Raw genomic sequence first — 12,215 nt, 5'->3', positions numbered from 1 at the left:
TTCCACTATGGTAGTGAGAGGAAGCCCAGTGGCTGGCAGTGGGAGAAGATGGAAGGAGATGGATTTTGGCCAACATTCTGCACATTTTCTCATCGATGAAACGTTTGATCTCATTACAGTTTTCTGTTCCCAAAACTAGAATCTGTTATGAACAGAGTGGAGTAGACTTTAACCTTTGCCAAAGTTGTAAAAAATCGCTTTGTTAGAAGGAGTGCAAAGGCGAATTGAGTTATTGCACAAGCGCACTTAACAGAGTGAAGAACGGGCTAATAGGATACGTGCTAGCTCGTGCTTGGCTCGGCCCACCTTCTTGCTTGTTCTGCCCACTATGACTTATTTATTCCCATTGGAAACGACGGGCTGTTGTCTATCTTGGTTTAGTTATAAAAAATCAATGCTACTGTGCTGTACATGAATAGATCAGTGGGATATGGTTTCAGGTATTGACATTTTACTACATCACAACATGAACCACACCACACAGTGTCCAGTTCACAGCTCAAAATCAAGTATATTCTGTGACAGAAAGTGGCCTAAATTTACAGGAATGAATTCGATTGATGAAAAAAAATCGGAAACACTAGAGATTAGGTCTACACCTGTCTAGGTGTGTTGAATTTATCTGCCACGGCAATGCGTGCACGACGCTGTGTCTACATACCTAACCCTCATGCTGAGTCATATCCTACAGCTGCAGTGGTCTACGTGCACGACGGATGAGGCCGTGGGGTGAGGGGGTGGAGGGTGAGGTGGGTTTGAGGAAGGGGTAGGGAGGATTTGGCGAAGGGGCGGGAAGGGTTTGAGGAAGGGAATGGGTGGGGTGAGGGTGAAGGGTGGGGTGGGTTTGGGCCCCACTGTCTGGTCTGGTCAGCAGGTGTTTATTATGGGGACGTTCACTGAGTGTGAAATCAGGGCCTGGGTCTTCATAAAATGGGTCTGAAATCAGTGTGTTTTTGACTCATAGTACTGCTGACCAGGTTGGAGTGTATAGTATAGGTTAGTAAAGATAACTGGATTTAATTAACCTCCCTGGTATGTAGGTCAAGTATTGACTAACTAACTGCCAATAACAAAGAGGGGTGTGGAGGTACAGAAACATAATTATCAGAGGAGGGAGACACGGATGAGTCACCAACCACTCCTATATAGTAACGTACACTATGTACTGCATCTTTAAAACACAGGTACCTTCACTCATAACTGATTTATAAGAAAGTTAGGATCTATAATACAGTACCAGTCAAAAGTTTGGACACACCTACTCAATTCAAGGGTTTTTCTTTATTTGTACTGTTTTCTACATTGTAGAATAATAGTGAAGACATCCAAACTATGAAATAACAAATATGGAATCATGTAGTAACCAAAAAAGTGTTAAATCAAAATATATTTTAGATTCGATATTCTTCAAAGTAGCCACCCTTTGCCTTGATGACAGCTTTGCACACTCGTAATATCTATTACGGTCCCATTCTCAGTTGCTTTTAACAGTACTAATGAATTAGAACAGGTCACGGTAGAAATAGTTTTAGTTACTCAGCTCCGTGGTCCTGGAATTCTCTCCTGAACATTAAAAAATGTGATGATCTAGTCTCGTTAGTGGAGTTTAAACACTTGATCGATGTACATATCATAGAAGAGTATAATTGTCTTTTGGACAGCTGTTTTTAGTCAAGACATTCAAGTTTGTTTTTTTACGTAATATGTAATTGTTGCACTGTATGTGTGTCTATAGTTTTGTTTAATGTTGTGTTAGTGTATGTAAGTTGTTTGGTCTGAAACTTTGTTCCCCCTGCTGCTATTGGACCAGGTCTCTCTTGAAAAAGAGTTGTTTATCTCAATGAGAAAAGCTTGTATAAATCAAGGTTAAATAAATAAAACCCTTTTTTTCACTAAATTTAAAAAAAAATCTATTGAGCATAGACAAATCTATGAAATAGGTTATCGTGGGTTTTGCCTACACTCTTATAAAAAAACGGTTCCATAAGGGTTCTTCAGCTGTCCCCATAGGAGAACCCTTTTTGGTTCCAGGTAAAACCCCTTTTTGGTTCCAGGTAGAACCATTTTGGGTTTCATGTAGAACCCTCTGTGGAAAGGGAACCCAAAACCGTTCTACTTGGAACCAAAAGGGTTCAACCTGGAACCAACAAGGGTTCTTCAAAGGGTTATTCTATGGGGACAGCTGAAGAACCCTTTTAGGTTGTAGATAGCACCTTTTGTGTAGGGGGTGGGTAGGGGGTTCCCCCCTTAGGTCAGTAATGACAGTTTGAGTAAAAGTACCAGTAAAACAAACTGGGAGCTAAAATGTTGAGTGATAATAACCTAAAGAACAGCCTAACAGCGATAGAACCGATAGAACATGCCATGTATTTAAGGTACAAGTTCAGATCCATAAAAAAAATAAAACCATGTTAATTGGAAAATGAAAGATGTTGTGGAAATGATACGATAATGATCATAATGAATTCATGTTAGCCGGCCTGCAGATAACTTACAAATACAAAACTTGTTTTCGAACATATCTCCTCCTGCGTATTCATAAAGCATCTCACAGAAGGAGTGCTGATCTAGGATCAGGTCCCCTAGTGACAGGTAGGAGTTCGGAAACCACAGACAATAACCATGTTAAAGGGATTGTATGAATTCATTGATAATTCATTTGACTAGGTAAATGGGGACGCCTAACTTGATAACTATTTATGTATAACTAGTTTAATAGCTATTTTATGTAAGATATTTATGCTACACTACACTACTTCAAAGAGTTAGTTGTGAACAGAAACTCCCCAACTTGGATGCTTGGAATGATTATGAAGCGCGTACACTTGTATTGTATAGCTTTAGAAAAGGAGATGAGCATTATTTAGCATATTAAGTAAGATTTTAAGCATTATTATTATTTAAATGTGCTATGACTTACGTAAATAGATAGTCAAACTATATAGCTTAATAAAATTAGATACTGATGTCGCTTCATTTTGATTTACATGGTTGAGGTACATTTACCAAATACATTTATCAAAACATTTGACAGGTTAATATGAGTATGGAATAATTTACATAACAGTGCTATCAAAACAGCAGTGATCAGTACATACAAAGTTCATTTTAAATACATTTTTATTCTTTATGTTGTACAAAACATTTGAAGCGGTTTTAAAAAGCATTTTCTTTACAAATGTACAAAACTTCAGATTATATTACATGAACAAAAAACATTGTTCAGAGTTTTGAAAGATGATATGAATGTCTCACGTAGCATCATTGCACTTTGCGACCACAGTGCATTGAAAGATTGCCATCACCATTGAGGAGCAAAGTACTCACCTGATTAAAGTCCAATTGCGGAAGAAGAAAAACTCACAGACAAGAAACTCACAGACAAGAAACTCACAGACAAGATACTCACAGACAAGAAACTCACAGACAAGAAACTCACGGACAACCATGTGATACTTGATACTCCTTTTTTATATCTGTTTTCTTTAAAATAAAATCTTTGGTACCTTTAAATACACTTAATAGTCTTTGAGCACTTTCCTGTAACATATCAATTAATTTGTACCTGTAATGAATGGCTTGGAAGAGTAATATAAATATAAATGTCTAATACGGTATGTTGAACAGTATGAATTCGACAAACAACTTGGCTGATAGAATGGATCGAAGGCCTCTTAGGATGTGTTCTGTCTGTCTGAGTCTTGTTTCCCTGATAACTAATACATTTCCAGTCATACGTCGGTACCTGGTCCTCCAAGTTTTGTCGATAAATAGCCGAGATGGTAAATTCCAGTTTTGTCCCACAAAGGAGGTTGTTCTGAGGGCTCTTGTCAAAACGTCATAACACGATCTCATTTATGGTAGTGCTGAGCAAGTAGTGCTATTTGAGGTCAGTTCGGTTTCGGGGTAAAAACATTTTTTTTTATAATTAGGGTTTTCGATTTTGGTTTTGATTGTTTCTTTTTTATGTTATGAATTATGTGGGTTGAATAAAACTATAAAAAAAAGTCTCATGATAGCAGTGACTGACCATTACTTTTTTTATCACGTATTAACCATAATTTGTTCACTCTACTTTAATAAAATATTTTAGTCGCTGTGAATTTCATATTTGTTTTGTTGTTGATGACTTTATTACTTCATTCCAAGTCATGATCTCATCTCTATAGAGCTGCTGCCTATTCCGTCTGTCAAAATCCCTATTGTTATAGTTATTTAAACTCAACGAGGCAATATTTCATGACTGCTGAATACCAACTACCAATGACTTAGATCACGTGTCAAACTCATTCTACTGAGAGCAGAGTGACTGCGGGTTTTCGCTCCTCCCTTGTGTTTGATTGATGAATTAAGCTCACTGATTAGTAAGGAACTCCCTCACCTGGTTGTTTAGGTCTGAAGTGAAAGGCAAAACCAAAAATCAGCAGACACTACCCTCAATGGAATGAGTTTGACACCCCTGACTTAGATCATGTCTTTTCAGGCAGAGATACATTGCGAAGCAATTGCTCTCTATCCCTCTCGATCGCGAATTCTTCCGTCTCTTCTTTCTCTTTCCGTGTCTGCCCCCCACACCTAACGCGACAGGCGTTAAAGAAATACACAGACCGGACAAGTAGGCGCGCAATAGATTGTGGTCATTGTAGTTAATGGCCACGTTTTCTGCACTAAACTATGCAGAATATTGTCCTGTTGGGAACTACAACTCCCTACTACATCACGTAGTTTGGGCTTGATCTGATTTCTTCTCGAAAGAAACTGTGCAATGTGTGCATTGAGCAATTAGAATGTTTCAAAAAACGAAAAATAACCACCATTTTGGTTCATCGCTGATCACTAATAGATGGACAAAGAGCAGTCTTTAGTCATAGGGTTAGAACCTAGCGAGTGTAACACTCTTCGCCGTGAATCGCACGGCTTGTCTTGATGCTTTGACAATGGCTAGAAGGCAATGTTTGGTTTTCAAAGTTACAAGTTCAGGTCGGTCTCTGTAATAATATCTTTAGTCTTTAAGTCTTGGTCTCGGTGGCGTCCAGTGAGTCCGTAGGTGTCTCTTCATGTGTAGTGCCGGGTGGTCGGACCTTGAGAAGGCCCTGTCTCATAGGTGTCTCTTCATGTGTAGTGCCAGGTGGTCGGACCTTGAGAAGGCCCTGTCACACTTGGCACACTGGAACGGGCGATGCCCGGTGTGTTTCCTGTAGTGCCGTGTGAGCTCATCCGAACGAGCAAACTTCCAGCCGCAGCCCACCCAGTCACAGTGATAAGGCTTCTCTCCTAATAATGACACAACACACACATGCACGTGCGCACACAGGCACGCACACACACACACACACACACACACACAGAGAGAGAGACACAAACAAGGCCGTTAGAATTTTGTTTGCTGACCCCGGAGTTAAAACAGACCAAACTCTCCTCTCCTCAACACAGATAGAGGTTGGTCCTGTCCTGCAGCGCATGGAGGTTACACTAATCAGCCTACAGTCAGTATAAACCTGCTGCTGTTTAAATGCCTGTTCATGACACCTGCCAACTGGGCTGCTGTTCTCTCTTTTTACTCTATTTTACCATGATGTAGAGTAGAGTAATTTACTGCTAGCAATACAACAGCCGTTATGCCAGGGCCAAGTAGCATAGGGGTAGGTTGCAGGGAAGGTAAGAGTTATAGGTGAACATATAGTGTACTGCTGAGGGATATTAACTGGCGTTACTGAATAAAGAATGAATGAACGCATGAATAAGTAAAATCATCCTGTCATATAGTAGCTCTATAGTGCAGTAAACACACAAGGGTCACATTGCTGCCTGTTACAAATGGTTCCATTTCAACAAATTAAATGGATTATTCCAGCCATTAAATGTGTCTCCATTCTACAGACTGTCTCCATACCAAATCATTACCAAATTAATACAACATTTTAAGTAAAGTTAATATTAATCCAGTATAAAACTTAATGTTAAAGTTTCCTGCTGTGAAACACTAAAGGCCTACCATTTCATAAACCCTAAACTACAGTAATGAAACTCATAACCAAGCGATGCAATAAGAATTAAAAATCGAAAAATCCTCCTGACATCAAAAAAACGTTTGAAATTGCGTTTTTTTCCCCCCAATGAGAAATCCAACATGTGTACCAACCTGTGTGCGTTCTGTGATGTGCCTTGAGGTGAGAGCTCTTGGTATAGGTTTTTCCACAGCCGGCATAGTCACACGTGTGTGTGGCAATTCTCTTCCTAGGCCATGAGCGCCGGCCGCGTTTGGGTTTGGGCTCCTCTGGTAGACTGTCGCCACCGGGGGACATGAGCTCTAGGAGGAGAGAGGAGGGCGAAGTGATGAGCATCATCACCTCAATGTTTTCCTCAGAGTCAGGCACCAGAAAATTCAGATATGTTGTGTAAAAAAGGCTCTCGGTCAAAAAGACTTAGATTGAAGTTGAACTGACCTTGGTACTGTAGAGACCCATGCTGCTGTGGGAAGGGAGAGTAGCCTGTCGGAGAGGTGTGTTGGTAGCCCGGACCGGGCAGCGGGATTTGGGCGTGGGTTAACACCTGGCTGGAGGGGTGGTGGTCCCTGGCCAGTGTGTGGTCCGGAGACAGAGATGAGGCTGATCGGCTGGCAGTCATAGGGCGCCCCCCTGGGGGGAAGCCGTGGGGGTCGAGGCGGGGCCTCTGACCAGCCCTGGGCTGGGAGTGTGAGTTCACCACCCCTAGTTGGAGGTCCATGGGTCGGGTGATGGTGCACGTGCTGGGGTTCTCCTGCTTTATCCTATGGCAAATAAAGGGCAACGAGGAGGAGGGGTCCGTGGCGGCGCCCACACCAGCTTTACTACTCACATTAATGCTGTGGTCAACCTCTGCCATATCCATGGTGGACTTCACCACAAACTTGCCATGCAGGCTGGTGGGATGGAGGTACGCCGTGTCCAGTTCAGGTCTCATCAGCTCCGCCACGAACCCCCCAGAGGGGGACACGTCGTTGATGTCAGGGATAGTGTACAGCATGTCACTGTGAGCAGAGTCCTGGGGAGAGGGGAGCTGGTAGGAGGAGTAGGATCCCGGGGAAGGGGACAGGTTCTGGGACCCGCTCGTTGCCATAGCCTCAGCCTGCTGCTGCTGTTGTAGCATAGTGTTGGACAGGATAAAGTCGTAGTCCAATAGGTCCAGCTCTTCAGGTTCTTTCTTGGCCATTCCAGTGGAGATGTCCTGGTCAGAACAGCCGCTCCTCTTCAGGTGGGACAGCTCCTCCTTCCATCTCTAGGGAAGACGAGAAACACACATTGAAATCAGTATGAGTACAGAAAGAGAGCTGAGGTCATAGCTAATCCATGAGCATAATGCTGAAGACGGCCTGATATAATAGTGCTAAATCATCGAGAGACTGGCTGAGGTGAATCTGCTCACCCAGACTGTGTGTCCGTGGTCAAAACATTTCATTGCCAAATGTAAGTACCTGTAGATGAATTTCTTCTTCTGTCTAACTGAAATGGGAAAGTGATTCTTGGTCATATCTATCATTGTGTCTCAAATACGCTTGTGTAATCCCAGACATGTACAATAATCCCAGACATGTATGGATTAGTTCCAGTTTATTAGGATGCTATAACACAAGAGATCTGGATAAGCTTCTCCTTGAGAACAACTCACATTTGGTAGGCTATTCTATACACATTATTGGCAATAGATAAACCAACAGCCTAAATCAATTCAAATGAAATCATAGATTATTGGTCGTGTACACAGATTCGCAGATGTTATCGCAGGTGCAGAAAAATGCTTGTGTTTCTAGCGCCAACAGCGCAGTAATACCTAGCAGTAAATAAAACATTTAAAAAAACACAGTCCACACATAATCCCACTAAAATAATCATTAAGAAAGAAAGAAGTGAAGAATTATCAGAACAAGCAATGTCAGTGACCGGAATATAACTATATCCAGTGGAGACTCCTCGGAGGAGGAAGAGGAAGACCATCCTCCACAGTTCATTTGTTTTGTAGTGCAACATTAAAAACGTTATATTTTTTTGATAAAACTTTACTAAATATATTCACGTCACCAAATAATTTATTAAAACGCACTGTTCTGCAATGAAGGTCTACAGTAGCCTCAGCAGCACCATGGTGTAGCCGGAGAACAGCTAGCTTCTGTCCTCCTCTGGGTACATTGACTTCAATACAAATCCTAGGCGGCTCATGGTTCTCACCCCCTTCCATAGATTTACACAGCAATTATGACAAATTCATAATTCCCCCAACCTATCAAAGCTCTTGCAGCATGGAATGACTTAAAGCATAAGCTACAGCTAGCTAGCACTGGAGTGCATAAAATATGGTGACTAGTTGACTCGAAGAGAGAGAAAGACAGTAGTTGAACAGTTTTGAACAAATTAAGGAGAAGCAAGAGAGAGAGAGAGATTTTTAAACTTTCACTTTCACTGAGCTAACAAATGCAGCTAGCTAGTTTAGTCTACTCAAACACCCGGCTTAAACAGAAAGGGATGCTATGTTAGCTAGCTGGCTCTGTCTATCCAACACTAGAACTTTTCCAAGTGAAGGTAAGCTTTTGGTTCTATTCATGTATTGCCACTGGGGCCCGCCTGTGTAACTGCTAAACTGCTTTCTGACTGTACACAGTACTGCATGACTGTAGCGGGTTTACTAACGCGTTAGGTCTAGTAGCTATGTTGACTATGACATGACAACGATGTAGGCTGTGTGTAGCGGTTAGCAGTCATGATATGAAGGTTTGTCTTGGAAAGGTTTTTCTCCTGGTCACAGACAGCTGATGTGTTGTGCACTGAAGTCCACAAGCCAAGGGAAGAGGTGAGAGGAGGAGAGCGTGTAGATAGTTGCGAGAAGGAATTATACTGTACAACGAGCAAAGTGATCACGCTGTTTTTATGTGGCTGCTATGAAAGTGAACTGTGTTTGTGTGTGATCAGGGGTGTATTCATTCCGACGATTCGGGGGAAAAAATGTTTCTTAAACAGAAGCAAATGGTACAAAACGGGGAGAAAGATATCTGAATTTGTCCAATAGAAGCTCTAATTTGCAACTTTTGGGCTAATGATTACACCCTAGATCAGCTAGAGGCAGGCAAGAGTGTGCACGTCGGTATTGAATGTGTCACTGTCTGTCTCTTGACGTGTGCACCTACGTTGTAAACTTTCATTCATAGGCTAGGTTGTAGCAACCCCATGATGGGTACAGGGAAAATTTGAGAGTCATGTAGTAGCCTAAACCTATCGAATGGAAAATGAATGACTGTCATCCAATATGCTGTAACAGAAATAAGGCTCGTAAAAAAATGAATAATCCTCCCTCATCTTAACCTGCACCAACCGCCACTGATATATACATATAATGTATGTAACTATATATAGCCTACATACTATATAGTGGTGTGTAAAGACAGTATGCAAAGTATATGAATAGAAAAGGTGTGTACAGCTGTAGTTATATAGGATGAGCCATGGCTAGAATACAGTATATACACATAAAGTGGGTAAACACTATGTAAACGTAATTAAAGTGACCAGTATTCAATGACTCTATGTAGCCGACATAGGGCGGCAGTCTCTAAGGTGCAGGGTATAGTACCAGGTGGTGGCCGGCTAGAATAGTGACCAAGGTTCAGGGCACAGTAAAGCAATACAGGATGCCACTGCTGGGTATACGGTGTAAATTATAGCTAAATCCTTATAGTAGACTACCATCCATTTAGTCAGTGACCACGCTGAAAATTATACTGGTATCCCGGCTGGTTCCACGCCCCTACAGCGGTGCGGTGTGCTAGAGTGCGGCAATGGTAAAATGTAGCAACACGAATAACTACGAGCAATGACATAATGTCATGAAATTAAACCAATGTCCATAGAAATACATAAATAAAAGGGATTATGACCTGACCTACCATTAAATATGCGGAATGTCCTAAAGCCTATAACCCAGACTGTTGAGATAAAAAAAATTGCTATGATTGACCATACTCACCAAATTCGCATGTCCCGTGGATTTATTCTTGACAGTCGGGCCGCTTGCAAATGTGGATATGGATGGCAAAAGTGTCCCGCTCAATGCCATGTTATCGAAGTCACTTGGTGGTTGCCTGCATAAACAAAAAAGATGTAAATGTCACTCCTTATCGTTTTCTTCCAAAATAAGGAAAAGCCTATTAGGATCCAAGCGCACTTTATAATGGCACTGACAATCCAAAATGCTGCTCTGTTAAACAAAAAAAAAGCCCGCACCTCATCAATGAAAATAGACGTGGTTCTTCTGATGAATTTATTCTGTAAAATACACGGGTTGTTTCAGCATGGGTTACGTAGCCTATTTTACACCGGTTGACAATCCGAGATGATGTTGCGCTACACTTCACTCCAAGCCATGCTTGTGGACGCAGCGAATGGAACAGGCAGACTGAGACAGACAACCGAGCATGGAACCGCTGATGCAAATTGATCAGGAGTGAGGCGACACCCGGGGATTCCCTCGTCTCCCTAGCAATCCCGCTGCCATGCAGGGACCGGAGTACAGACTGAACCTACAAAAGTGACAGTGAGCGACTTCTTAAATCATCGCCAGTGGACACGCCTTCGTGTTGCTGAGCAACAGACAGGCAGGACAGAAACAACACTCCCCGCTGGTTAGGTAGAAAAAAAATAAGGTGCAGTTCATGACGATAGCACAAGCTTGCAGGGCTGAAAAAGGAAGGAAAAAAAAAACTCCGCGCTGTCTCCTGTTTATATCCATGCAAACAGAGCGATAGCAACAGGGAGGCCCTCACACAGCCGTTCGCTTTTTATCCAGAGCTAATGTGGGGGAACCGGATTAACTCAGTTCTAAGGGATCGCCTATAGGTTTCACAGCAGGATAGTATGGGAATAATGACTTGTAGTTGCACTAATTTACGAGATATTGTAGCTCCTACAGAAAACACAACAAGTGTTCAGGGGCCTCATTTATCAACCAAGTGTAAATGTCTTACTAAATTCTGGAATACCTGGAGATTCTAGGATTTGCATGTGCCAAAAATGTTCATTGATAAATCAGAAACATATTGTTGGCCTATTATACAATCCTGCCTGGAAAACGCCCTCCATTCACCTTTTATGGTAACAAAAACACCCTCATTTGCATTATAATTTGGAAATGTTGGAACTGGGCCATGTCCATTTCTAAAAGAAAGTTGATCACATTTAGAGGTGTGGGCAGAAGGTTTGAATATTTTGCAGGACACTAACTTCACATTTTACATGATCGATTGTCTTTTCAAACAATTTCAAAGTAAACGCTACAGCCCACATACGAAATACGAATTGTTGTTCAATATTGCATTTTTGAATAGATGATTGTGTTTCTATGCCTGTCTTGGTATAGGCTCTGAGATTAAATAGGCTATGATGTCACGCCTCTATCTCAGTCATAGCAATACTGCAGCATACCCAAACTGTCTAGGCTACCGGTCTATTTACATTTGAGCATACTTAGCTAATGAATGAGCGATGGATAAATAGTATGTGTTGTGTTGCAGGAATACACAACAAAAAAACTTAGGATTATAAAATTCAAAGTAACATTTTAGGCTACATGCTGCTATGCATTCTCTTCACCAATGGCGTTTTAATATTTTTATTTGCCTACCATTGTTATAATTCCTGTGCGTCAAACAAGTTCAATAAATAGCCTACCAACCTTTGCGGGAAAAGTGTCGCAAGAGTATTTTTTTGTCAGGTAGCACCTTTGATAAGGAGGCCCCAGGACTGGGGACTCCCCACTTTAGGCTACTGTATAGGTATTCCCTTGTCTGTCACTCTAGCCTATGCCTCCTTGTGAGAGTAGCCTACACAGTAGCCTTATAGCCTTATAGATTTCCAACATGATACCTCCGACAGTTCTTACCTTTCAAACATTTCTGATGTATCGCTAACAATGATTCAGCACCTATTACCTTAAGTGAATAATAACGTTACAAATAAGGAGCAGAATGCAGCTATTTCTTTGATTAGTAAATGTATAGGTTACAATGTTCATTATGCTTATCACATAACATTTGTGGAGTTGCCTGCTATTGTAGTATATGGGTAAGTTATTATTAGCTTAACGTGTGTCGCTTATGAGTTGAGTGTGTATTGTGTAACCTCGTTGTGTACTTTGCCTGTGCAATACAATGGCGTTTAACCACGACACTGGCCTACTACAGGTGTGTCACT

At 41.6% G+C, this 12,215-nt stretch overlaps 1 protein-coding gene across 1 annotated transcript; it reads right to left on the bottom strand.

Moving 5' to 3' along the window:
* Positions 1–3,102: 3,102 nt before the first annotated feature.
* On the bottom strand, positions 3,103–10,763 carry klf4 (Kruppel like factor 4). The gene is made up of 5 exons (XM_055875162.1): positions 10,251–10,763; positions 9,994–10,108; positions 6,447–7,257; positions 6,143–6,310; positions 3,103–5,274 (listed from the first exon to the last, which is right to left on the bottom strand). Exons 1-5 carry the CDS (start codon positions 10,253–10,255, stop codon positions 5,099–5,101), a joined length of 1,275 nt encoding a protein of 424 aa, XP_055731137.1. The 5' UTR covers positions 10,256–10,763; the 3' UTR covers positions 3,103–5,098.
* Positions 10,764–12,215: the final 1,452 nt, after the last annotated feature.

The sequence above is a fragment of the Salvelinus fontinalis genome, chromosome 21, assembly GCF_029448725.1.
Source record: "Salvelinus fontinalis isolate EN_2023a chromosome 21, ASM2944872v1, whole genome shotgun sequence".
Lineage (NCBI taxonomy): Eukaryota > Metazoa > Chordata > Actinopteri > Salmoniformes > Salmonidae > Salvelinus > Salvelinus fontinalis.
The sequence above is the reverse complement of the archived record's forward strand: the minus strand, read 5'-3'. Positions and strand labels throughout refer to the sequence as shown.

Coding starts and splice junctions, on each gene's coding strand:
- klf4 (XM_055875162.1), bottom strand. Junction 7,258..9,993: donor CCACGGGACATGCGAATTTG/GTGAGTATGGTC, acceptor CGTCTTCCCTAG/AGATGGAAGGAGGAGCTGTC. Junction 6,311..6,446: donor TGGGTCTCTACAGTACCAAG/GTCAGTTCAACT, acceptor CTCTCCTCCTAG/AGCTCATGTCCCCCGGTGGC.